The sequence below is a fragment of the Podarcis erhardii genome (assembly GCF_964252035.2).
Source record: "Podarcis erhardii genome assembly, chromosome: 5".
In the NCBI taxonomy this organism is placed as follows: Eukaryota; Metazoa; Chordata; class Lepidosauria; order Squamata; family Lacertidae; genus Podarcis; species Podarcis erhardii.
In genome coordinates this window covers 49,622,250-49,650,187 of record NC_138509.1, presented here as the reverse complement: position 1 = coordinate 49,650,187, position 27,938 = coordinate 49,622,250, and the positions used below count along the sequence as shown (strand labels likewise).

At 38.8% G+C, this 27,938-nt stretch overlaps 1 protein-coding gene and 1 long non-coding RNA gene across 4 annotated transcripts in view; one reads left to right on the top strand and one right to left on the bottom strand.

Annotated features, from left to right (window-relative positions):
- The window catches only part of LOC309342865, a 49,662-nt gene extending 22,620 nt beyond the window's left edge, over nt 1-27,042 (bottom strand). For 2 of the 3 annotated variants that reach the window (XR_014157022.1, XR_014157024.1), the window contains exons 1-3: nt 25,714-27,042; nt 15,546-15,698; nt 991-1,099 (exon numbers count right to left, since the gene is read on the bottom strand). This is a non-coding gene — a long non-coding RNA (uncharacterized lncRNA). The remainder of the gene's footprint in view (nt 1-990; nt 1,100-15,545; nt 15,699-25,713) is intronic. The other variant, XR_014157023.1, reaches the window with a different exon arrangement.
- Nucleotides 158-27,804, top strand: CCDC172 (coiled-coil domain containing 172). The gene is given in 9 exon segments (XM_081863787.1): nt 158-438; nt 1,451-1,536; nt 5,277-5,393; nt 7,049-7,214; nt 10,288-10,389; nt 11,261-11,363; nt 25,360-25,447; nt 27,060-27,068; nt 27,071-27,804. Coding segments are annotated over 9 exon segments (774 nt in total). The 5' UTR covers nt 158-359; the 3' UTR covers nt 27,095-27,804.
- The last annotated feature ends 134 nt before the right edge of the window (nt 27,805-27,938 follow it).

The window sequence follows — 27,938 nt, the reverse complement described above, 5'->3', positions numbered from 1 at the left end:
CACACCAAGGTGAGGAACTATGATAAAACTTTCTCCATCGTGTGCTAGTTCAGGTCATGCAAGGCATTTGTTTGGGGTTTGGGGTTTTTTGGGTGAAGGGAATATAAAAGGTAACCCCCGCCAGAAGTGTGAAGTGGCTCTGTCCAGATTTCTACCAGCTCAGCCCTTGTTATGGACAGAGCCGCCTCACAGGAAGAGGGAAGAGGCAGCTGGGTGGTTCTGTGTGGGCGAGGAGCAAAGGAACAAAATACAAGTAGTTGCCAAGGCACCACTTTCAAGCAAGCTCCCTCATATTTGAGCTCAGCGCTCTGGCTGAAAAGGGCATTTCTCGTTTTCCCTTTCCAGGAGACACAGCTAAAATGAACCTAGGCTCCTTGTTCCAGTATATCTTCCTGACGGAGCAAAAAGTAGAGGGCATGCAGCGTCTCATGCATCAAGGTTGGTGGCCACACCATCCTTGTGGAATTTGAAGCAAGCGCTTGTCATCTGGGCACACGTTAAATGAACCAAATTAATCCCCTCGACCCACCTAATGTGTTTGTGGTTTTTTTTGTTTTGTTTTAAATGCCTACCTCAATCCTGGGTTACTCTGCGTAATAAGTGTTCACAGCACCAGAAAACGGGAATAGAGCCTGGACATTTTTGTCTCACAGCTCCAGTTCTATGAATCCTAGACTTGAGCTTTTTAAATGAAAACTGAGAACCAGGGAATTATGGGGGTTTTTGGGGGGAGGGGCTGTCCTCTCACCCCATCCTGGGGCATTCATGAGTTACAGTAAAAATGCAAAATAGGCAATTTAAATGGTATGCAAAACACTATGGGGCTCACTTCTGAGGAAGTATAAACAACTTTGGATTGTGTCCCCTTCTCTGATTATCTTCTTTTGATTTTAGAGAAGTTGTGTGAGACTCTTACTGAGTGAAGCAGAACTCTGGGAAATGAGCTTTTTTATGGCTAGCCACAAATAACTTCTAACTAGAACAGCTTACTGAGTTCAGATGAGGCTGTGTGATTCTTCTTGGCATTGACTTCAGACTTATTTCATTCCACTTTTACTTTGTATACCACCTTTCTGTATATGCACAAGGCAATTAAAAGCTGAAGAAACAACAAAATATACAGCAAACATCACTCACCTTATAACAGTCTGATCCCATACAAATAAGTCATAATAAAATATGACTTTAAAATAAACAACTCGAATTCAATAATCAAATATTTAGTAATCAATTAGAATATACAATAGTACACAATAAAATTAACTCTCAGGCGGTATACATAATACATAAAAGAAACATGCAACCTTCAACTTCATAGTAAATTTCCCACTGTAAAATGTCCCTCACTAATGAAACTTTTGCAGCCCTATTTTTTACTTTTGCAGCAAATTTTATAATACTGCTTGCACAAATATCTTCTTTGTGTCTAAAAGTTCATTTTGTGTTGCAGTTAAACAGGAAATAACCCTAGCTAATGAAAGAGCTAAACAACTAACAGAACAACTGGATGGAGAAAAAAGAAAGTTGGAATCAGAGGTACAGAGGATAGCAATTAGAATATACAATAGTACACAATAAAATTAACTCTCAGGCGGTTAAAGAAAATTGGCCATCTATGGTTTTTTAAACTTTGGGGGTATTGTTTTTGTTTGTTTTGTTTATCTTGTAAACAGTGATCCCCGGATGAAAGGTGGTATTGAAATTTATTTACTTATTTACTTATTTATTTATTTATTTATTTATACATACTATGTCATTTTAGTGAAGAACATTTTGAGGGCAATTCAAACCAAATCTAGTAGCTGCCTGGTTTCTAGGACTGTCCGGAGTTCCCACATGAAAAAAGCCCACAATGTTTCAACCCTGTTCAGTAGGCCTTTTTTGCTGAACACCACAAATCTGCAGGAAAAACCAAATAGATATAATATGGAAAGACAGAATTTACAGAGCTGTGCAGAAGTATGTATTAGGTTGGCATCACATAGAGTATTTTACATGACCTCTGCCTTAGCAGTAAACCCAGGTCACAAAACAGGAGCCCCATTGTCCTTCTGCCAGATTACACAATGACAGTCATTGTGTTGCTGCTTGTAAAACTAATTTATGACAATCATAATTCTATTTTCATGTCACTAATTTGCTATTGACTCATTCTAATTTACAGTTATGGTTTCCATGGTAGATACAGAGGGTTGTGAAAGTGAGGGAACAATTACTGTGAATTACTAATGAGGAAAACTGGAAAAGCGTTCCTAAAGCAATTAAAGCTTTAAACCCATAGAATTAATTACATGAAGGTCAATGCCTATTTACTTGCATGTTTAGTTAGTATCAGGTTTTTTTTAAGACTACACCTTATAAGTGTAGGAAAAGCCAATATGCATTGCCTTCACTGGATGAAATAAATACTGAACGCTATTAAAATTGGCATGACTTATCTCCCCCCACCCCCGAGTACAGAAACATAACCTTATGCCAGTCTCTCTGGAGATCTCTAGTGTAATATATATTAAGCACTGAGCAATGCTGCTCACATAAGTTCCTTTTCCAAATTCCTATAAGTTTTACTCCACATTTTTATATGTCTAGGAATTTGCACAGTCTCATATCTGTAAATATAGGGCAACAGCAAAAAACCCAAAAAACCTCATGTAGCTGAACCTCAGAGTTCAAAGATGTTTTGACATCTATTTCACAGAGACTGCTTGTGGTCAAGGAAATGCTCCCAGGAAATATAAATTTTTGGTGTGTTCTGAAAAACTAGGTAGCATGTAATTAGAACTTGAATTATAGCATTTTGCCTTTCAAGGTTCAATGCTTCCTTTTCAAAAATGCTGTTCTAAAGACTATATTGAATAGGTAGTTTAGGGAGCAGTCCCATACTGAAGATCCACTGAATGGTCTGGCTGGCCAGCCAGAAAACCCCTTTCTCAGCAGCTAGTATTGCAGTGGGATGTGATGGCTGAAGGAGAGATCACCATCTCTTCTCTACCAGTTACAGATAGGTAGCCGTGTTGGTCTGCCATAGTCAAAACAAAACAAATTCCTTCCAGTAGCACCTTAAAGACCAACTAAGTCAGTTCTTGGTATGAGCTTTCGTGTGCATGCACACTTCTTCAGATACACTGAAACAGAAGTTTCCAGACCCTTCTATATAGTGAGAAGGTGGGGAGGGGTATTACTCAGATAAGAGATAAGAATAGTCTCGGGACTATTTAATTGCTCATCGTCTAACATTGTGTATGCCATAAAATGCCAACAGTGTCCTTCAGCTCTCTATATTGGACAAACAGGCCAGACCTTACGCCAAAGAATAAACGGACATAAATCGGACATCAGGAATCACAAGACAGAGAAACCAGTAGGAGAACATTTCAATCTCCCAGGACATTCTATACAAGATCTCAAAGTAGCTGTTTTACTACAAAGGAATTTCAGAAATAGACTGGAAAGAGAAGCTGCTGAATTACAACTTATCACCAAACTCAAAACCATGGAAAAACCTGGTCTGAACAAAGACCTTGGATTCTTATCTCATTATACATGACAAAGCCATTTTTCACCTTTTCACCCCTTGCTTTTTCCTGTAAGACCTATTGCAGTCGTTAAGAGTCGTCAACAGGCTCATCACAGCTATCTGCCAATCACCCATTCCCACCACCCTTCTGAGTAATACCCCTCCCCACCTTCTCACTATATAGAAGGGTCTGGAAACTTCTGAAGAAGTGTGCATGCACACGAAAGCTCATACCAAGAACTGACTTAGGTGGTCTTTAAGGTGCTACTGGAAGGAATTTGTTTTGTCTTCTCTACCAGCTTACTCTTTTACTTCCAATATTCCTGCAGAAAGGGGCAGCCACTTCATGAACAGTTGATTGCAGGAGCCTTAGAAGGCACAGATCGCTGTGTAGATAGGTGCCTTCAATGACTCTTCTTGGGTGCAGAGGGTCTCCTGTATTGTTTTAAGAGGACTCACTTCTGCTGCTCAGTAGAGAGTGGAGGATGCCCATGCAAACAGCAAAAGAGTAGCTACATTATCCAGGGTACTACTAGCATTCTCCCCAGGCAGTGGCGTTAATTTTATCTTTTGCACAATATGGAGGAGTGACATACTCCATTCTGTGCTTTGTAGAAGAAGAGAGAGGTGTAAGTAAGGACAAGCCTATTCAAGGCTCATGTGTGCATGCCTGCATTGGTTGTACTTGCAACTATAAGATGCAAACAGGAGTGTTTGCCTAGTCATACTCACAACATCGCTGATCTGGGTTACCCTCCTGAGGACTCGGATATTGGGAATAACTAAGGTGCCCAACCCCCAAACCCTTCAGTGTGGCCTGAGGAAGTAAATTCTCAGTTACCAAGGTAAATAAGCAGACTCTTTGTAAAAATGGAGGGGTTGGTGGGAAGGGGAGGGGGAATGTCAAATGCAGGAAAGAGGAGAGCTTGCCATTAACTTGTGAACTTTTCATTTGTTAATTTGTAGTTATATAAACATGTACTCAGTAAACTTTAATCCTTTTTTTAAAGACCCAGCTTGTTTTTTTGTTTTGTTTTTTTTTCCTGCTATTTGAACATGCCTAATTACTATGCTGCTGTAAAGAATAAATGAAGGAAAGGGAGAAGAAAACTCTCCTGTGTTGCAATTCTTTTAGGATGGAGGTGTCAGGGAAGACCAGGCCTGACAGGAGGTGCTTCTGAGAGTTTAGTCCTTGGTTGCAGTCACATGAGGAGGATATCCTAAGGGACATTTGGGGGCACTGTATTCTTCTAGAGGTTAAAATATTGGAAACTTTTAATTTAGATTCCCTGTTGTTCCCCATTGCATTGGCTTCTGATGGTGGCAGCAATAATGCCAAGTTTGTATCAGTAGTGAGGGAACCCTTTGGTCAGGTAAAACTGAGCACCCACAACCTGATTTAGAAACAAATTCTAATTTTAGAAACAAAACCTATGTAGTGGTTAGGTCATAGCTGTCCAGACAGAACCTGGTGGGCCTACAAGTGTGTCTGCACAACCCTAACCTCTTGGCCACCCTGCCCTATCCCAATGCTGTCTTTGGTGAGAGTGACTCCATGGTGCTGCTCCTTGAAACCAGCCACTACTGCTTATGTATGGTTAATTAAATCACAGAACAGTATAAAGAATACAGTTTCTGAAGACCTCACATTGCTAGAGTTCTGATGCAAAGGGCCCTGCATATGTAAAATAACTTTGTATAACTACAACTGTACTCAGGGTTTTTTTAATGACTCTTTTTAAAATTTGGTTTTTTACAGGCTCAATTGCTATCTAGAAAGCTATTAGACTTGGAGCTTTTGAAGAAAAGAGAAGAGGGCTTAGAAAGCCAGAAAGCTGAACTTCTTAATCAGAAGAGTATTCTGCTTGAAACATTTGTATGTTCTCAGTGAGACTGTTCTAGACCAGAAATCTTCAACCTTTTGACACCCAGCATTAGCTAAATTGTACATGAGCTGATATTTGAACACAAAAGGCCCAGGATCTTTGTCCCCAGTCCAGCTCAGGGTTTGTTTGTTTGTTTTGAATATGTCCTGTTGAAAGCAGCTGAACAAGTTCATTGTAACAAAGTTCTCCCATAGCTTTCAGTGGGGCGATAACTAGCTGAACAATACAAACCTCTGTAGTGGCCCAACCACACACATTCTCAGCCTCATTCCTTAGGCCCTCTGGGGCAGAAGGCAAGCAGCAGGCAAAAATGTTCTCTGAGCTGTCAGCCTGCAGCTGGCGTACTGATTGGGCCCACATTGGTGCTGCCAACTGACAGCACTGGTGATGGATCAAGATCTAGCAGACCCCAGGCTGGCTCAGCTCCACCATACCTCTGGAATGGGGCTTTCCAAAGGGCTACTGTTAGTAGGAGTCCTGCCTGACAGCCTTTTCAGTGGGCAGAATGAGGAGATCCATGCACACAAAGTGATACTAGGAATGTAGATGACCCCAAAGAACTCACCTTTTTCAATTTTTTGAGATTTGTCAAGAGTTATTAATATTTACTAACTAAGGATTTGGTCCAAGCAGGACTAAGCCCAATGCAGCCCAATGAGACTTACTCAGTGAGTAGATATGTATAGGTTTCCACTATTAAATTTCAAATATTTTCTTAACATTAAGCATCTATTTCTTTTCAATGAAGCTTCTAGCAGCTCTTTGCTCTCTGGCAACTTTCAGGGCCAGTATGGCTGTGTCAAAAAAACACACCCAAGCACTTCACAGAAATCAATGCACTGTCTTCATGCCATATATGTTACAAAAAAAATAAGAAGGGGATCCACAAATTCATGTTTTGATTAGTCATGTGCTTCTTGCAAGAGTCTCCTGAACACCATGTGTTATCTTACATGGGATGACCACCTCATAACACCACCTGATTGGCAGGAGCAGCTGAGATCATAACAGAATGAGCTTTTCAGACCATGTTGGTGGAAGGCAAGACAAATACCTTACATTAAGTACGCTTAATTATAGAAAAAGTTCACAGACAGGAACATGACACTGAAATATTCAGATAAAGGCATTATTGGAGGGAGACTTCAGAGTCTTCGAGCCGTGCATAAGCAAACACGTTATAGTAGATCTTAGGAAAATGCATGTTTCATTCATTTCCATAGCACGTTCAGAGTGAATATTTACAACGTCTATGTTCACAAAAAAATCTTTGTGAATGAAGAAGTTCCTATATTTCCTGTAGTCAATTCAAACATCAAACATATGTCTTTAATCAAACATACATTGGGCATTAGAATTTTTGTTGCTGTTGGTGGTTTTGTTTGTAATTGAAATCTGTGCTTTATTTTATATTGTTTTGATTTTATTGTTTAATGTGGTTTACATTTTGCATATTTGCACCCTGGGTTGATTCTAAATACTTAGAATAAATAACAGGTAGTCTTTTACATGTCTCTAAACATACATTCATATATAATTTTCATATATAGTATTCTATTGTATTTTAACGAAGTCTTCTTTCTTTCTTTCTTTCTTTCTTTCTTTCTTTCTTTCTTTCTGTTACTTTATTTTATGTCACCATTAGATGGGTACAAAGAAAAAAATTGCCATAGAAGATGAGAGATTTTTGAAGGAAATTACAGAGTTCAACAGTGAATATGGGTTAACATCCAAAAGGGAGCTTTTAATTAAAAAAAGAGTCAAGGCTGAAATATGTGAATTAGAGGAAAAAGAAAATGTTTTGAGAAATGGTATGTCTTGAATTTAATTATTTTATCTTGGACTATCTGAGAATATGAATGACTATGTTGCAGTTCCATGACACTACAATTTCACAATTTTCTTCCAAGCTGAAAAGTCCCATTAAATTGTAAGGTAATGATTTTCCTAGAGTGAAGAACAGCATGCTATACTGGAGCACCAAGCATGTTCCTTGTTGCAGGGAACATTAACTGCATGGTACTCTTAACATATTAAGATTGCTGAACACGACAGGTGGTCAGAGATAAGACTCTTACCTGTCCTTGCCCCAGTCGCAATCCCATCCATGAGTCACTGCTAAAGATTGAAGAGAATAGTTGTTGTATACAGTTTTCTGTTTTTCACTACTAAACATCAGACATTGCAAATATTTATTGCAAGCCAGTTTGAGCTTTAGCTAGCATAGATAACACTGAATTAAAAATGCCTTTGCATTTTTCATCCATGAACTGTAATTACATGTGTTGCTAGCAAATCAAAAGCCTAACTTCTATAGTTTGTCTTTTCTAACAAATGCACAAAATACTGTCCTCCCCCCCAAGAATACGTCTTCTCCTTCTACATTATAATCCTCTGCCTGTCCTCACGTATGGGTGCAAGGCAGCAAACAATCACAAAAATACAGTAGTAGAATCTGCCACTGTTGTTGCTTTGGGAGCTGCTGCCAAATCTATTCCTGCAATTCAAAAGCCACTGTAACTGCTTAGCCCCCTGTAGCTGACCATTGCTTCCTTAAGCAATAGTATGTGACAGTATGCAGCCAGTAAGATACTACTTTGGAAATTATATTACATGTCACATTGCTCAAGGCAATGAAATATGGAACATGCACACACTGCATTATGACCCAATTAGATCCCTAGCTTGCAGGGGCCAGGCCTTGCATCAGTCCCGCCCCTCATTTGCCCAGGGGCCCCCAGATACCTGGTTTGCACCACATCAAGGTCTAATGATGGCCAACACGTATTAGTTGCTTCACAACTGACTGATGGCAACTAGCATTCCAACAACAAAGACTGATGGAAAAAACGCTACAGTCTACTGCTATGCCAGCCCCACTTACTTGCTGTAAACCAAGTAAAGTTGTATTTCAGCTGACAAACACAACGTGTTTCCCCCCTACACTAACAAGCTGCAACATCACACATAACTGGATATAATTAGAAACACATGTAAAATTAACTGAGACAAAGAGCAAAGACAAAACACTCCAGAAGTATGGAAAAGGATTTGGCAACACATTTCACAAAAATGTGAACAAATTTATAAGATATGGGTTAAAAAAATATAAATTAGCATTTGCCTGTTTTTAACACCTGCAACACCTAGCAGTATATGCAGTGGGGCAGTTAATATATGTTGAAGGTGTGGAGCATCAAACACTGTTATGCTTCATAGTGATATTCGTGAACTGAAATGTGATATTCAGGAAGACTATAATAGACAAAATTAAACTCACAGCAGGGTATGGTTTGATGGTAGACCCATTGGTTGTATTGTCTGGGTATGTTAAGGCTATGAATTTTTCCTGTGGATATGGAATTGGTAACACATTTGTTAACAGTTGCTCATATAGATATGTTATAATGGGTGGGGGGACCCTTATCTCTGTGTTAGAAGACTGGCTAGTAAGAGTTTGGGAACTGACTCATCTGATAAAATTAGCTAATGTTGTAAGAGTGAGGGCACGCAGACAACTTGATAAATTATTTACTGAGAATTGGAGCAGCATTGTTATGTATTGGTGTAACAGAACTCAAGAAAATATTCAACCATACGTATTATTGGAAAGAATCTACATAACAATAATTGTTATGCTTCTGTTTTGACACTGCTACCAACTTTGCCTTTTTAAAAAATGTATTTTTAATGTAAAGATTTAACAAAAAATGCAAGTAGCATTTTTGAAGAACTTCGGTTCAGCCCATTAATGCATTGCATAGATGCTCCTAAAGAACTACCCTTTCCCAACAGTACTAGGTACAATATAAACACTGTAATACTCACCCATTCAGAGTCATAATCTTTATTTAAAATGCTTAGACACTCACAGGATCATTGTGCTATTATACAAAAAAAAAATGTTGAATCACTCGCCATTGTTCTCCAACAGTAAAACATTTCCCCCCTGTTGGATTGTGCCAATGTAGAACAATTTGCCAGGCTCTCATGGACAGTTTATTGGATTATGGTAACACAGTTCACCTGATGATTTTATCTTGCCTTCTTAGTACAAGGTACTCGAGAATTCAAGAAGCTTTAGAAGGAAAGAATGAGAACCAGCAGTAGTTAATATAACATTGAACAGAGTTCAAACTGTGCTATTAGCTCCTGAACAAATAGAAAGCTGTTAGCTCTCCAACAAAACACATAAACTACAGTGATTGTATACTGCACAGCTGTTGCCATCATACAAATAAATTTTGTTAGCTTTGCTTGCATTTGCAGCTCTTACTTTTGACAAACAGTATGTTGAGTAATTTTGTTGTTGTTGATAATAAATACCCAAGTTTCTAATAAACTAAAAAAGACATGTTCACACTTAGGACCAAATTAAATTTATGCATTATATTCTGCCTTTCCACACAAATAGAGCCCAAGCCAGCTGGCAACACCAACACCAACAGAAGTCTAATGGTATCTGTCCACCACTGGAATGAACACCATTGGCAGAATGAATTCCCCCCTTTTCCCCCCTGACGATACCATGCCCCTGCCCAGTATATTTCCAAAATCTCTAGAGAGTTAGGGGGCTCTCTGGAGAATAATTTTTTGTTGCTGGGCAGAGGGCTGCAGTAGGGAGGAGGAGAATTCCACTTGCATGACATTGGATGTCATCCAGAATTACCAAAATTTCTGTGCAATAGTTAAAACGTACATATGTCAGTCACTACATAAGAGGTAATTCCATATGGGATTATTAAATGCAGCATAGCCTATATATTTATGGTTACATATGTAATTATTTTTTCAAAACATCTTGAGAAGAGTTGCAACAGAGTTTTTTGGTTATGTGGTGAAACTTAAATCTTTAACCTAATTTTAAAATTATCAATTTCTTAGAAATAGAGTCAATGAAACATGAAAATGTTCAGTTAAAAATGTTTCAGCTGCAGAAGAATGAACTGAAGAAGGATTTGTGTACTTTTCAGAGAAAACTCAAAGGTATATTGTTCACTTGATCACCACCTGATTTGATGTTCAGACATAGTGTGAGTACATTTGATAAATGATTCTGATCAAAAAACATTCAACAACAGATGAATGTTTATATCTACATCATGGACTTAATAGTTTTTAAGTTAATATTAATCAAGGCATTAATGAACAAATAATTTAAAGAATATGGATTTAAAACATTTTCTGCCCTTCTTTGCAGCTTTAGCAATTCAGACTGCATTGGATCCAAGGCTTTGTTTAAAAATAATACAGTCATAGAATTGTAGCAGTGGAAGGACCCCCAAGGGTCATCTAGTCCAACTGCCTGTAATACAGGAATCATTCCACATCCTATACTGTATCTTGTGCAATAGGACCTGCTACACAAAGTCCTACTATTGAAGCTTTGGCTTTCATGCATTTCTCCCATGCACCTGCATATCATTTTTTGTATTCCAGCCTTTAGTATTCACGGGCTTTTGATATATGATCACATATTCTTGTTAGAGTGGGAATGACTTAAATACAGCTGAATGTTTTTTATGTCATAAAACTATCATCCAAATTTTTCATTCTAATAATAGGTTCTTTTAATGTGCAGCAAAACAACTGAGAAACATAGAAAGTTGTCTTAGACTAAGGCAGACCATTGGTCCATATGGCTCAGTATTGACTGAGTTGACTGACAGTTCCTCCTCAGGGTTTCGGACAGGGTTCCCTCCCATCCTTAGCTGGAGATACCAAGGACTGAAAGCAGGACCTTCAGTATGTTCTCAGCTACATGCACACTCAACTACAGCCCTTCCTTACGGTTTCCATTACATAATAAAGTACTGTATTATAAAATCATAATAGAAAGGTATTGTTTCTTTTTCAGATCTTGAAGAAGAAATAAGAGAAGCTAAAAACACCACAAAGTGTTTAGAAACAGAAAAAAATAAAATTTCTGAAAAACCGCAGACCGATCCAGAATGTGCAAGGTAAAGGTATCCTGCCAAAATGCATAGATCTGAGATGAATTTTGTTTTAGCTAACATGCGTTCATAATGAAGTAAAATAACAACATGAATCTGGTTGATATGGTGTGTGTGTTTATGTAAGTGACTGTATGGGAGGAAGCATCATGGAGAGCAAAAGGAGGCTCAGTCATTCCCTAAACCTGGCACCATTTCCATAGGGAATGAAGAATTTTAAAGGGGTAAAGCAAAGGAGATCTGCCAAGCCCCTTTCCTTCTCTTCAAGTGTAGTTGAAGCATGAACAAAATCTTCTAAATGAAATGTTTTGCTTCAGAATTTGTGTGTAGGAGCAAAACCGTATGTATGGAACATACATCAAAAGGGGACTTTAAATGATAATACTAGTTGCAGATCCATAAGCTGATGTGGTACAGCACACTACAGCTTGCTTTTGCATTATTTATTCTATTATGGTACATTAGCTTTTCTGATGTATGAGGTTGTCATCTTCCTTCTGAATAATACACTTCTCCTGGAGTATCTTGCTATTGCAGTGTCATTTAACATTCAATACAGCATGATTAGGAAAGGGGTGTTTACTATGAATATAAACGTGCTGAAGATCAAGGTTAGTTAGTGTGCATGGGCTTGCAAATGACTTACAGCACAATCCTTTGCATGTCTACTCGAAGTTCCCTTTAGGGAAGGGCAGTAACTCAATGGTAGAGCATGAGCTTTGCATGCAAGAGATCCCATGTTCAGTTCCAGCATATCCAGGTAGAGCTGGGGGAAACTCTTGACTGAAATCCTGGAGAGCCTCAGCCAATCAGCTAGATGAACCAATGGTCTGACTCAGCTTAAAACACCTTCCTGTATTCCTAAGGTAAGTGGGTGCAGAATTATAATCTTATTTGAATCAGTAAGATATTCAAATAGTGCAAGGTATGTTTGTTTTTTAATAATTGAAAAAAGTGTTGATGTTTATATGAAAAGTAATGCAATGCAGTTCTGCAATTTGCTGAATATGATGCAAAGCAATTATAAAGAATTGTCAAGATTTATTGATAAATATAGTTACTTATTTTGCAAATCATATGATGAACACCAGAAGACAAAGTGCTACTACCACGTCAAAGATTGCACTTTTGGGAAATCTGCCATTTTACACCTTGGGCTTATTTCAGAGGCAGAACTGGATGAGTGCACCATTATTCAAGATTTTACACATGTATATTGTATTTCCTTAATCTAAGATTGAAGCATCAGTATTCACCTCCTTACCCAAGCCCTTCAAAGGTCTGTGAAGGTGTTTAATTTAAGCCCTATTGATTTCAATTAAAATGCTCCTGCCCTGCTACTGAACAGCATAAAGGCAAGTAGGCAATGATTGTCCAACTCAACAAAATTCAGTTAGACTATGACTGCTCACATTTTATTTTGTAGGGATTGAATAAAGGAACAGCATTAATAATTGTAGATAACATATCACAACAATGATAAACACCATACCAGTTTATTATTTCTGGGATCCCCATATTCTTTAATGAAATTGGTCCTCTATGGCAGTATTACCTAAATCTTGATACCTCTTCAGCAAAGGCCTTTTCCTGTATTCAAACAGGAAGTACCCTTAACTAAAAAAGATAGATGCTTAGTCAACAGTTCATAGAGCAGTGGGAAGATATCCATGTAACTGTGGGATAGCCCGTTACTAATAGGAATGTTTTGACATTCGCTTTTCACCGCCATGAAGGGCTCAGGGATTAAACCTTATTTTCTGGGCAACGGTGATGTTCCTGACCTGCATGCAAGAGCTGTATACTGGAGTGAACTGTGCTTCTTCCTGCCTTTTCAAACTGCACATACAGACTAGAAATCAAATAATGATTACCTCTTCCTCTTTGTACCTTCCCCTGAGCTTCAGGAAAACTGTCCACTTTGGGTCTTTTACAAAGCCCCTTACATACTTACCTGGATTTAAAGTGAATTGTTAAGCATTTTAAAACCCAGGCATTTTTTGGCACTTGAAAATCTGCTTAGAGAAGGAGGTGTGTGTGACTGCATGATTGACATAAGGGTCAGCCAGTGAGTGTTGTGTTCTGCTCTGATCCTCTGGCTGCTGTGCAAAGCATCGGGTTTCTTGTAAACTCAGTTTGAGAAAGAAGAGCATTCAAGCATCTCCAAGGGGCATAGAATAGTGCAGGGGTAGGCTACCTCCATCCCACAAGCCAGTGTAGACCCACCAGAGGTTCCAATGTGGTTCACAAGATGATTTTCCCAAAACCACACCCACTTGTCAAATCAGCTGACATCAGTTGGTGACATCCTTTAATGGACAGGAGGTAGGGTTTATTTGTGCACTGGCCCATACATCAGGATTTAATCCCCAATTGCCAGCTGAAACGGGGGGTTGGGGTGGACGATGACTTCGTTTTAGCCACAGTTTAATGCAGACCCCTTCCTGAATTAGGAAGGGGGTTGACTTGAAATCCCTGCTAAAATAAACATACTAGGAAGGCCTTTTATCCTGTACACTGCATGCCAAGGTTGGTGGTGGTGGAGGAGAAACCTTTCTTTTTCCAGTAGCTGTGGGACTGGTATGCTACTCTTGTTACCAGTGACCTGACTGGATAAATTGAGGTTAAAGGAAAAGCACGGGTGGCGCTGTGGTCTAAACCACAGAGCCTAGGGCTTGCCGATCAGAAGACCAGCGGTTCAAATCCCCACGACGGGGTGAGCTCCAGTTGCTTGGTCCCTGCTCCTGCCAACCTAGCAGTTCGAAAGCACGTCAAAGTGCAAGTAGATAAATAGGTACTGCTCCGGTGGGAAGGTAAACGGCATTTCCATGCGCTGCTCTGGTTCACTAGAAATGGCTTAGTCATGCTGGCCACATGACCGAGAAGCTGTCTGCGGACGAAAGCCAGCTCCTGTAGCCAATAAAGCGAGATGAGTGCCGCAACCCCCAGAGTCGTCTGTGACTGGAACTAATGGTCAGGGGTCCCTTTACCTTTACCTAAGATGAAGTCTGGATGGATGTTGGCCTGCTGGCACTTGTGGAGTGGGCTATGCTGGTAATTCTTCTGTGGCTTGAATTTTAATTCAGGAGGCAAGTATAACAACTAGTTGAAGAACTGAACCTGGTGTGTTTCATGCAACATCTCTAGATTAAGAAAGTAATCTTACAGATAATACCTCCTAACATGCACCAAGAGTTGCTATTACTTTAGTTAGCTTTGATTACTTTTCGATTCATAGAGGTAGTTTCCAGAAGGAAAAGGATTTTGGTTGGTCTTTCAAAATGATAAGCTGTTTTGCATTATGTATCTCTTAACACTGAATGAAAGAGGCATAACATCAATAGACCTGACAAGAAGACAATTCAGCAGGAAAATAACACACTTCCATAGGAGTTGGTTGACTGATTAAATTGTTCGATTTTTTTTAATTGTTTCTTTTTTGAGGACAATACACACTTTGGAATCTTGTTGGAGACAGAACTAATTAAATATAGAACAGCTTAGTTTAGTTTCAAAGTGTGGCTAATGAAACTCCCTCACTAACATGACTGCTGTGCAGCCAAGACCAGATGAATTATTATTATTATTATTATTATTATTATTATTATTATTATGTAATTTCACAGGATTGTACAGTCTTTGAGGGTGGACAAATACCACACCTTTCAGGTGGGAGTACTTCCAATTTGATGTAGTTTATTTCTTTTTTTAACTATAGAAATTCCTCTGGGAATTATGTTACCATTTTGTGTTGTTCCATTGGGCAGTCTGCTAAGCCCTTGGAAAATGAGGGCCAGCCAGGCTGCTGAACACAGCCAAGCCACTGTTTAGAGCAGCACCCACAACTTAGCTTTGTCTGAAGAAGGGCTGTGGAACTTGATCTGGCCAGTGGGCCAGATTCAGAAGTCCCCCACCTCTCACAGGTTTCTTGGACATCATACCAATTCAGGCTGGGGCTGCAACAAAAAAATTGGGATAGTTGATTCTTTTCATCTATAATTCACCCCTTTTTTCAATTAGGCAGCTTTTTCTGTTGCCTCAAGACCAGTGATGTTTGTCACCAGTTGAGATGTTTTAGCCTTCTCCATCCTGGGAGAAGGCAACAGAAAAAAGCACCAAATTCTACCACCAGCTGGACTTAAGATTGTACTCCCAGTTGTTCTTTTTCAGTTTAACATGTGGGTTTACCTGTCTCATGCATGGCATCATACGATGTTAGGTGATGGGAAGAAACCTTGCTGCAGCTGTCCCGGTAGGAGAAGGCTGTGACACCTCTACTGACAAACCTCTCTGGCGCATCAGAGCCAGTGCTCACCAGCATACATAGTCTGTAGGTGGTAGCTGTAACAAAGATAAGAAACAAGCAGGTCAGGTACCATGCTTATTCCTAGCCGTCTAGTCTGCAAAGCATTCAATAAAAGGTTGTCAAGTGAGGTAAGAGTGGTCTAGGACAAAGATAATAATAGGACTTGAACATATGCAGTACATGTGATCTACGTCTGAGCTGAAACCCCTTCTTTTACTAATTTTGTAACTAAATAAAGAAAGCAAAAATGTTGTATCATCTTGAAGAGAGAGAATGATGTTTATTGAAGACCTGGCAGCTTGAGGAGCCTTTGAATTAACAGTGACTCAGCCATCTTTGCTGTCAAGAGTCTTTCCAGGATCTGACTCTGCAGACTGAGGTCTTTGCACTCCAGCTACTTTTCCTGTATAATAGAACTAAGATGCAAGCTAGACCTTGAGGCAGGCATAGTCATTAGAAGCAGAATGACTGCCTGAAAAATGCTCGCCATTTTTCATGTGGACTGTTAAGCTACAATCCTGTGCCACAGTTCCATTAAAATCATTGTTACCAGGGTATAACCAGAAGCAAGATCACACCAACTTGAATTTGCTCTTCACAAATTTTCTGGAGCAGAACCTGCGTTTTGTTTTCCCCTTTCCTCATTTATATTCATGACGGACATCTTTTTTTTATTAATGATGAAAAAAGAATTGGTCCTTTAAAAAAAAAAGCCTTGTTCAGAAAATTGCCTACAGTAGTAAAAGGGTTTCAATATTAGAAGACATTTTCACAAAGATGCTTTCATTTTCACACCAGTTGTGGCAGGTTAGGTGTCACAGCAGAGGATTCAGATGCTTTGAAGTGTTCTGCTAGTTTGAAAGAAATATTACAGTAACAAAATGCACTCCACTGACAGCAAAGATCCACCAAGCCATCAAACTAGAATGTAGCATGCTTTGAAGAAGGCCCATTATCCTACAGGATTATATGATCATGTGTCAGGACAAAATACTGCCATTTCCTTCCATGAAAATCAATTGCAGAATCTCACTGTATTCTCAGCATGCTAGCCACCAACTTCAAAACAGCTTTAACAACATACAGAGCTTTAAGATGTTAAGTGTAAAAGCCAAATGAAAACGTGTCATAAAGCAGTGCATTCTTTATAAGAAAGTTTATTTGTGGGACTGTAAAAGGTTTAGCATAAAGATGATTATTTTGATCATCAGTTTGAGTTACCTACTGCCTAAAGCTTTTAGTACTATTGTGATACATTTATTTTCTGGGGCAAATTGGTATTTCAGAATGCACCACTCAGGCCTAACTCTCCAGCCATATGACGTATGGTGTCAATTTGAGACACCTATAATATGATCTGATTTGCTTTGTCTGTCCTACAGTGGGCATATGATTTGTGAAGACAACATCACAGTATGTTTAAAACTATCTCATGCAAAGCAGCCCCATTTTCACACCCATATGCAGAAGTAACATATGGGCCAGGCATCCACACTGACATCCAAACCTCACACAGTTTCCCTCCTTGAAAAAGAATGGAGAGAATTCTGATTTGTATTTGTGGGACCTCTTTGCTGGGTGTTGGCATGGACTCTCTGGTTCATAAATTATTTCCTACACATGGCCCTGGTACTGGAGGTCCTTCACATGCATAAACCTATATGTCACTTGTGGGGTTTGTTTACTTGACAAATCTCAAAGAACTAGGATTACTTCTTACATATTGGAATCAGGGCCAATTTAGAAACCTTGCAGGAAACCCTCTACTCACATTGATGCTAACTGCATGTGGGGAGAGTTAATGCTTAACATAGTATTGGGGAATCTGTGATCCTCCAGATGTTGCTTCACTACAGCTGCCCTGAATAATCCCTAATCATGGCTACAGTTGATGGGATTTAGGGTTCACCAACACCAGGAGTTTCCCATTCCTTAAAAGCTTATTGTGTAGTAGATCATACTATGTGCAACATCTGTATATCAGTGTTGCAGCTACTAACATACAATCCTTAAAAGCATTTGAGTATATTGCCTAGAAGAGCGAATGTATTTTATCTTATCAGTATATACCACCTATTTAAGGTGAACCAAAAAGTAATTATTATTAACTGTAAGTCACAAAAAACAGAGTGAAAAGAGGAGTGAATATGCAAAATTAATTTATTGTAGATTAGTGGGAAAGCACAAATACTAAAAAAGCAGAACCTTGGTTTATATTTGCCTTTCATGTCCCGTCCCCCCATAGGAACAGGTTAAAGCCATATTTTCATTCATAGATAAAATGAGGCGACTGGATTCATTTACAGTTAGAAGTTTGAATGGCATTCTGCTTTTCCCCATTCTTCTTCTGTTAGTCCATTTCAGAGGGAAATTTTAGAGAAGGGTTTTCTCTTTTTAGAGTGTGAACTTCTGCACTCTTTTCAGAAGCCTGGAAATATTGAAATAGTTTGAAGTTGCTTTGTGTTATTTAATAGTTAAGGCGTTTGTTTACTTGACTAATCTGAAAGAACTAGGATTGCTTCTTACATTTCTTATTATAGCCTAAGAAAGCTCATTACTGAAACCATGAAAGAACAAATGACACTGCATTCACATAAATCATCCAGGAAATATGTCCACTAGAGCTGAACAAATCCTTCATATTAACAGTGCATTGCCGAGGGCCATGATTCTGTTGGTTTTGAACAAATATGTTCAATTTAATTTTATGTTAAATTTTATAAGCAAGAAATACCCATCTCTGGAGTAATCTCTGGGGTGCAGAATGAGTTTCTGTAATGACAATGTGCTAACTGATTTCTTAAAACTTTTTATACCAATGCCCAGTGGGGTTATTATAGTTAGAATTGTGTCAGGGTTTCTATTATGAACCCCAATTTCAAGGTTTATAATCCAACAATAAAAACGTGCTCTAGGGTAAATTCTGTCATTGGAAATTTGCTCGGGAGTAATTTTCCTTACACAAATGCATACACAGGAAAGTTTGGGAGAGCAGTTCGTCTATCAATTTACGTAAGTTTTAGTAGGTATGAACACAAGTGATATTTGTCTCCAGCTTTGAAGTTTGATGCTTGCATCTTTAGTCACTTGGTTAATGTTTTTTTTTTTTTTTTGAATTCTTTTTATTAAGTGACTTTCATCATAACACAAACATCACCAAAACAGAAAAGCGAAAAAACATTTAAAGGAAAAAAAAAAGTTAATGTTTTTTGCCTCACAAAAAATTCTTCAATTAGAAAGCATTCTGTCTACGAGTGATATCAGGCTTGTTAGGTAGAGTACTACTTACTTACAAAAAAGTGTACTTCTGACAAGAGGCTGAACCAGCAGGGTTCAGGTTCCCAAACTTCTGACTTCATGAGAATGCCCTTGTATTGCCCAGTTTGGTAATGTTATCTATAAACATTACTCCAGTTTATATGTCTCACAAATATAATATTTTGGACATTCTTCCTGCTGCCTATATGCTGGATTAAGGAATATTAATTTATAGTGGGTTGTGTTGATATTTATGTAATAGTGCACAATTCCCTCATACTGCTGCATAAGCAGTATTTGGACGGTGATGAAGGTGCCTGGAAGAGCACTTCCAATTCGTGACCTTTGTTACAACTACCAGAATGTGAATAGTCACTTCATTAGCTTTGGTCCACAGGGGGTCAGCAAATGTTTTCAGCAGGGGGCCGGTCCACTGTCTCTCAGACCTTGTGGGGGGCCGGACTATATTTTGAAAATAATAATAATGAACAAATTCCTATGCCCCACAAATAACCCAGAGATGCATTTTAAATAAAAGCACACATTCTACTCATGTAAAAACACGCTAATTCTCGGACCATCTGTGGGCCAGATTTAGAAGGCAATTGGGCTGGATCCGGCCCCCAGGCCTTAGTTTGCCTACCCATGGCTTTGGAGACAGAATACCAATTGCTCATGAGTTTTCCCCTGCAGCCCTTCAAGCCCTTTGGTTAGCAGGCACAAGCTTCAGGTCTTTTAAAAAGGCAAGTGGTTTCTGAGAATTAGCTTGTAACCCTTTTTTAAACGTGTTAGGCCAGAACAGTCCTCCTCTAGACCTATATCTTCCACTCCTGCTGTGGAGACTTTTCAGAAACGTGATCGTTCTGCTGGTTGAGATGCATATAGTACGGGAAATAATCTTTTATTGGATCAACTCATTTCAAGCTTCCAAAATCTCACAGTAATTATTGAAGCATAGATTTTCAGAGCAAAAATAAAACCAGTCTTACTGAATGGTTAGGCTGATTGCTGAGACTAACAGGCCGAGAGAAAAGCAAGGTGGGAGAAAGGCAGTTAAAATATAACTATACCCTTTAAGAATCTAAAACGAATCTTTACTCCTTCCTTTAAAAGGATAGAAAGAACAGTGTTATTATATTAAGATAACTAGTAGAAGCTCTTCTTCCCATTGAACAGGAAACAGAAACATCCATGTTGCCAGGAGTTAAGGACTGCTCTAAAAGTCACTCTCTCACATTGTTATACAATACTCTTTAGATTGTATCAATTTACATTCATTTAACTGGTATGTGGATTGAATATCCTTAGTTTCAAGTCCAGCTATTTCATGCTGATTTTGTTTATTTACTTAATTTATTTAGAAATAATTATAAAACACTGAGTCAAAGAGCTCTCTAAGTTGTGTACTTAATAAAAATTTAGGTAAAACAGACCTAAAACCCACAGAACTATTAAACAAATATACATAATATAATGTTGCTAATTGACCAAACTGTTGAAACACAGTATGCACACATTAGCTCAGTAAGGTCTTTGGCATTTAATAATTTTGCTCAGAGCTGCATTTTGTCCTGCTCAGACAAGTGGCTAAATATTCATAGTATGTTTTCATCCCATTTAAAGTTTGCATTTAAAGTGCATCAAATAGTGAACCTTATATATGGTTAATATTCTTGTTATTACTTTAGTGTTACACTTTCACAAATTTCTGGTTAAGTATAACTTTAAATATTTTCATTCACTCCAGACTTAATGATAAATTTCCATTATTTATTCATTACTTAAGTGTCTCCACAACATTGATTGTGCAGCCTGTAACTTCAGATACATTCCCTGTTTCTTGAAGGGATGGGTCTGGGGTATATTGAAATTACCAAGCTTTTTATTTAAAACAAAACAAAACAAAGAATTAACCATATAAATCAAGCAGCCGAATGGGAGCATGAAGCAACAAAAACGTCTTTTACTGCCTTTCGCAAAACTCAGCGAGAAAAGCAAATGTTTCTACCAAATGCATAATTGTTTATCTAGTGCCTTACAGCTTCAGAGCACTTTGCAAGTAGCAGTTAGACATTTCTCTTAACAGCTCAAGCAAAAGCAACATACATACATCCATATTTTTATTTGTTTGCAGCCTTTCCACTGTTCAAACCATGCTCAAGGTGACTTAAAGCATTTAAAAAATACTTAACTACAACATAACAAAAGTAGTCCTAAACAATCAGTAAAACATTAAAAAAAATACACAACCTAACAGAACAATTTCCACATAAATCACAAGAAGATCTAAAACAAAGATACAAAAAAAACTGCAGCAACACCCTGCTACAACAACAACAGCAGCAACACCACCAAAGAGTCCGTTCAGCAGCCTCAGCTTTTGTAGTCAGGGCCAGTCAGGGCTCCACTTGGGTGGAAAAAGGCCTGCAAGGCAGGGAGCAGGTGTTCCAGGATTCATAGCCAAGGTGGTTCCAGGCCTCTTCAACATCAATCATGTTCCTGCATGTGCGTCTGAGCTACCCTACAGCTAGAACAGACCCTTCAAATTTGCAGCATTCCTGGACTCTGAGCACCAGACGCAAGGGACAGACAAGAGGGAATGGCTGTTAGTAAACAGGTTCTGACCCAGGAGGGGTCCTGTGTTCTTAGTAAGGATGTGTGTGGGCCCTTGGGCCTGGCCATAGCAAAGAACCAGCCTTACACAGCTGTTTGACTGTCTTATGCTATACTGCTGTGCGCTATCTGACTCAATAGATCAGGTGCAAAAGTGCACCAAATCACGTGTATGATACATTAATTGTATTGTGGCCATCTCAAATGCTTAAGCTAAATCAGGACACAAACACAGTATTGCCATCCTTGAAACTATATTTCCATAAGGTAAATGAATTTGTTGGCAGATCTTATTGTCTGCAGTGCATAGCAGAAACAACAAAAAACAACCATAGGATCAGGCTCAGAGGCTTTGGGTCTGTGCCTTTTTTAAAAAGCAAAAATGCATGATGTGATGGAAGATTGAGGGTATTGTACATGCTCATTTTAGGACTTTTTTCTTCTTTAAATCGGCACATACACTGCAGCTGTACTTGGGAAAATACACCTGTTCTAGTTAACAAAGAAATGTAATTGAAAGAAAGAAAGAAAGAAAGAAAGAAAGAAAGAAAGAAAGAAAGAGACAATTTTGCAAGTGATAGGGACCACCATATACAAATAAAAGCAGACAAAAAGTGGAACTATGGAGCTGGGTTTTGGATTAGTACTCCTTTTACTCCTTTTAATTCAAGGTTACATGTTGCCATTATGTTCAGCATAACCCTTTTGTGTGGAAGAGATATTACCAAGTAATATTTAAACAATGAAATGTTGTTTATAGACAAGGTAAGCTTCTGAATCTTCTTAACATTCAATATATATAAAATCTCAGTCGAGGTCCCACACTGTGATATACCGGTATTTACTACCACCAGAATATAATCCTTTCCCTATATGGGCTCATTTAGCAATCCCAAAATAACCACTGTGACCCCAGAAATTGCTCCTCTATTATCATGAATGGGTTTAACACAACTTTATACTTATCTTCCATTTTACTATCTTCTGGCAGGTATGACAAGGACTGCAGTATAACTTTATTGCTGCATATACTGTGGACCATTAAAAGATCTGAAATAGCTTTTTCTTGGTCCAGCAAGTATCCACTTAAGCAAATATAATGGGTAGTACTCAGTATATGGACTCCTTAGTTTCAGAGCTTTTCCATTCCCAAGTAGAAGACATCCCATATAAAGAAGCTTCCATTCCCATATTAGTCGCCATTTCTGCTCTGCTTTGTTATTGCTGCTGACACTCAATGAGCTGCCTGCCTGTTCTTCAATCCTGAGGCTTCACTGAACAAGCCAGAATAAAAAGACCATAATCCCCAAACATCAGTAGATTTCTTTCGTCTTCTGCCACCAAAATATAGCCTATTTATTGGAAGTTTCTGTGTTAATTTCTTTCTTTGCCATTGATGAAATGTTATGCAGGTGTTAAAGTAGGAACTTGTTTCTGTGCTAGTGGAACACTTCATATACTTCATACCATGCTCACAACATTCCCCATGTGGAACATACTGTCAAATTCAAACTTACTTCCATTTTAAAGAAGGCTCAGTCTAAAACTGACTAACATGCAGTATTGATTATTGTTCTGCAAAACATTTTTGGTGTGCAACAGAAAAGTGAATCTTTTGCTGCTCTCTGTAACTATAATTCCTCTCTTCAAGGAAAGCTCTTACTAATGTTTCTGTAAGAATGCAATGTAGTCTCAAAGGGCACAATTTCCTACATTATGTGGAAGCTATGTTCCAGGGAACCTAAGGTTTTCAGAAGTTTACCAGGTATTCCTGAAGAACAACTTCCCCCAACTTCATGCCCTCCTGATGACAAACAACGATGATAGGAGTTGCAAACATCTGGAGGGCACCACATTGGGGAAGGCTTCTCAAGGTGATGATTGGTGAATGTCCGCTTGCCTGCCGCTACTAATAATCGACTTTAACATGCAGTTGTAGGAGAACACTGTTCTAGGTAAAACATTTTGTGTGTCCTACATGAACTGCGAGTGTGCACCTTAGAAAATGCCTGAACATTCTCTACAACGTAGAGGGGTTTCTTGGCAGAGGGACTGGGGTAAACACCTTTGGAAAAGGAGATTGTCTCTTATATCCTATTCTCCCATTCACACTACAGACGAACTTCCCACATATGTGGGGGTTATGTTTCGGGGCCCTGCATGCATAACTGAACATTGCATAACTAGGGAGCACTCTTTAAATGCCCTCTCTGCTATTTTCTCTCCAAAATACTACTCTCCAAAAATCAAAAACACTGTACCAAAAATATCTACAACTGAAATTGAAGCTAGGGCTGGCAGGAGGATGCTCAGGAAAGTGGCAGCTGTTGCAGTACCCTACACACCAGCTGTTCAGTGGGGGGGCTGAGCAGCCTAAACAAAGCCCCGCTGCTGCTTCAGTCTCTTCTCCTCCCTCACTGAAGTCCTCTGGGCTCCAGGAAAGGTCTCCTTGCAAGCCACGGGGACTCTCCAGCTCTTTCCCTCCATTTCTTGGTATGAATTAAATCATCTATTTATTTCCTGGTGTTGCACGTATACATGATCATGTGCAAGTTGATCATGCGCAAGTGGGAGGGATGCCTGTATATTTCTGGGCTTTGTTTTTTTGTTTTTTGTTTTTAAAAGCATTTTCTTCCAGCAATCGACATTAAAATGATATTGGTCTGTCTCCTGGCATGGAAGATATTGGTTAGCTCCTCATATTTTGCCTGCATTTTTCTCCCTTTTCTGGAAAATGGGACAACAGTGGGACATAACCTTTGTGTATTGTGGTGCTGACACATTTGTAGCAAGAAATCTTTGAGCATCTGGAATACATTTTCTGTGTCATGAGGCAATGCATGTTGCTACACAGTATCTTTTCATGAGATTCTAAAAATTTTATGTTGTAAAATAACACAAAAGCTTATGAGAAGCAATGAGATTTGATAGTGTCATGATCCAGATGGTACAGAAGATCCATGTAGATATAATATTAGACACTAGATGTCTTTTTCCCTTTTCAGCAGTTGAGAACCTCGAATGTATGTCGTTGATTTCATTAAAGTAAATTGGAGGAGAGGTGCACCACCAGCAATCCATTATTTAACACATGGTGACCAACATGATGGTGTTCAGATGTTTTGGACTACAGCTCCATCATTCCTGGCTATTGGCTATGCTGGCTGAGGCTGATGGGACTTGTAACACAAGAGTGTCTGGAGGGCACCATATTGGCTACTCCTGACTTAAAATATGTTCCATGAAATGTTAAAGAATGACATGATCTTTTGGCAGTGGAAAAGAGATTATTGAAACCCTTGGAGAAGGTAAGCAATAGGCAGAGAAGATCACCAACTCTGGGAACAAGTTTCATAAGAACTTATAAAAGGCAAGGATTAAAGATTAAAATCATGAAGTTTTTGAATGACTAGGATATAATTTCATCATAGGTTATAATGTGCACACAAACCCACAGAGGAAAAAAATACAGTCTTTTAACTTAAGCTTGTCTTACAGCACTTATTCTGGAGATATATATTCTTCCTGGAGATTGTCTAATTTCTTCACATCACTAAACAATTGCCAGTACTGTGCAGTGATTTATACAGTCTTGGGTAATGCAGTTTAAATCACATCAAGCAATCTAGCAAACTTTAGTCTCTCTGATTTATAACTGGATAGTGACATGTGATCCACACATTGTTGGGGAGCTTACAGGACTTTTAATGGGAGACAGCTAGGATGATCAAGGTTGAATTAAGAACTAGGACTGCTGTGAAGAAGAGAAAGATTCAGCTGACAGCCTCACCATATCAGGTGTTTTGTTTTTAAATGTTGGCACAGGCTTAAAAAGAAATTGGAGAGTTACAGAGAAGATGAAATGGAAAATGCCTGTGAGGCTCTTCAAACGGAAATTGAATTTCTGCAGATGGTATGCCCTTTAAACTTAACATTTATCATGTTTGATCATTTTAGTTGGGGAGATTCTATTTTTCTGCACATACAACACTTCTGAATAAACAATATACTAGCAGACAGGTGGAAGTTCTTTGCCTTTCAGATAGTGATTTACTAGTAAGAAGAAATTTAGTTCCCATTATAACCATGCCACTCCTTTTATTTCCCATGACTTCCATGACTTTATTTGTTTCAAGAGAGGCACTGGCTTGGGAGAACTGGTAGATAATGATTCCCTACCTTAGTGGAAAGTATTAGGGATTTGAGATAAAATGCTGCCTCCTCTGCAAAACAGCTCCAACCATTGCTGTTACATGCATATTTCCCTTCTTTGCTGACAGTTGCTTCTGGGTGAGTCCTGCCTTCTCATCCATGGTAATCCCTGGAATTGAAACAGAGAAAGAACTGAACTTGCCTTCATGTGCTATTGCTGAACCTAAACCTAACAGCTGCTGTTGGGACAATAGGAGGCCGTAGTTATATAAAATGGGAGGGATCTGGGTCTTGCAGTACAGTGGTACCTCAGGTTAAGAACTTAATTCATTCTGGAGGTCCGTTCTTAACCTGAAACTGTTCTTAAGCTGAGGTACCACTTTAGCTAATGGGGCCTCCCGCTGCCGCCATGCGATTTCTGTTCTCATCCTGAAGCAAAGTTCTTAAGCCGAGGTACTATTTCTGGGTTAGCGGAGTCTGTAACCTGAAGCATCTGTATTGAGAAAAAGTCACAATCCAGTCTATGCATTTGAATAGTCCACTTGTCCCAAATCCATGCAAGTTTTTAGGGAAAACCCTATTAAATAATCCCATGCTTTCAACTGATGGAAATTGTTTTGTAAGTACAGTACTTATGATGTGGAGCAAGGGTTCCCCTGGTTCTTTCTTTTAAACTGTTTGTAGCTGCGTACAAATCCTGCTTCCTGGGTAATTGTATGGAGGAAAAGATGGCTGCCCCCATGTAGAATGTCCCTATAAGTGCCTCGGGTTAGTGATCTTTTTCTCCATACAATTACCAAGGAACAGTTGGAACATCATAATGTACTGCTGCTTCCAGGGGCTTTTTACTTAAAACATTTTCAACAAGTGCAGCAATCCTTGTGCTTTCTAGCAGCTGCAAGCAGCTGCAAGCCGTTTAAAAGAACGAATGAACCAGGAAGCCCCTCAGATCACCTCATACAAAGAAATATATGTTGAATCAAACCATGCTGTTCAAAAGTTTTGTAGATGTGTGATCTAAGCCACATGTCTACGTTCTGATCCGAGCCTGATCGTCAGATGCAGACTAGGCAGAAGCTTTCCAAATCGTGGAGTGAACCTAATCCTTCCCCATTTCTAGAAACAGAGAACCAAAACTTATTCTTTTGTTCTCTCCTTCATCCCAAAATAATTCTCTGTAGTTGCGGAGTGGGGGCCTTCCTCTGTCTCACAATTCACTTTGCCTCTCCACAGATTTTGCATGGATATAGACGTGTGAGCAAATACCAAAGAATGTTTAAAAAATCTTTAGTTATTTTACCTTTTACAGTAAAGAACAGATAATGCTCAAAACAATTAGCTATTTACCACTGTCTCTTTTTTTATTGTTGCAGAAACTGTTATACAAAAAAAATCTCCAGTCAAATAAATAACATATGGTGGATTGATTCAAATGTCAGAGAAACAAGTCTTTGTAGCATTTGAGTAAATGCTGCTTTTGTAAGCCTTTGTTGTTAAATTTATCATCCTCTGCATTTCCTGCTAGTAAAACATGGAACCTGTTTTTCGCAACACATATTGTATCTTTTCTTTCGTCTGTTCATTAGCAAGGGTGTCTAGCAACTGTAAACAAATCATTTTCTTTTTGCTGAGAGATTTTTTTTTTGGCAGTGTTCCCATTCCCATATTCAACATTAAAAGCCTGCCTGCATTCTATCTTCACCAGCTCTGGCAGAAGCACACAATTCAACATAACGTGGACCTTGTCACTATTATCTCAGTTCTGTGCTTGTCTGTGCAATTTCCCAGTGCTGTTAGGTTCCTTGTGTGCTTCCCCGACCCCTTTTAAACCAGGAAAAGGAAACAATGGTGCTCCCTTCTGAGTCAGTGCTACCAGAAGGAGATTTTCTATGAATATTTAGCCACATTCTCTTTTAGTGTTTAATGTAGATTTATTTCAGCCTATGATCCCTTTTTAATAAGTTTCAGCAGAGGTTTGGATGCTTGTTATTTCTTATTGTCTTGCTCAGGTAGAACTTAGTCTAACTTTCTCTAAAGGTCATTTTAGATCTAACATGTCATATATGAATATTGTCTATTAATCTTACTTAACAATCATTATTTTTAAACTGATTGCTTCACTTAAGTGCCTACTATTCTGTGATATAAAAATTATTTCACACAAGTTCTTCACCTGTGCATGTGATTGGTACCTCAGTTTTTCTCACCGGTTTAGATTTTCACGCTCTAGACATATTTTCATGAGTTGACAT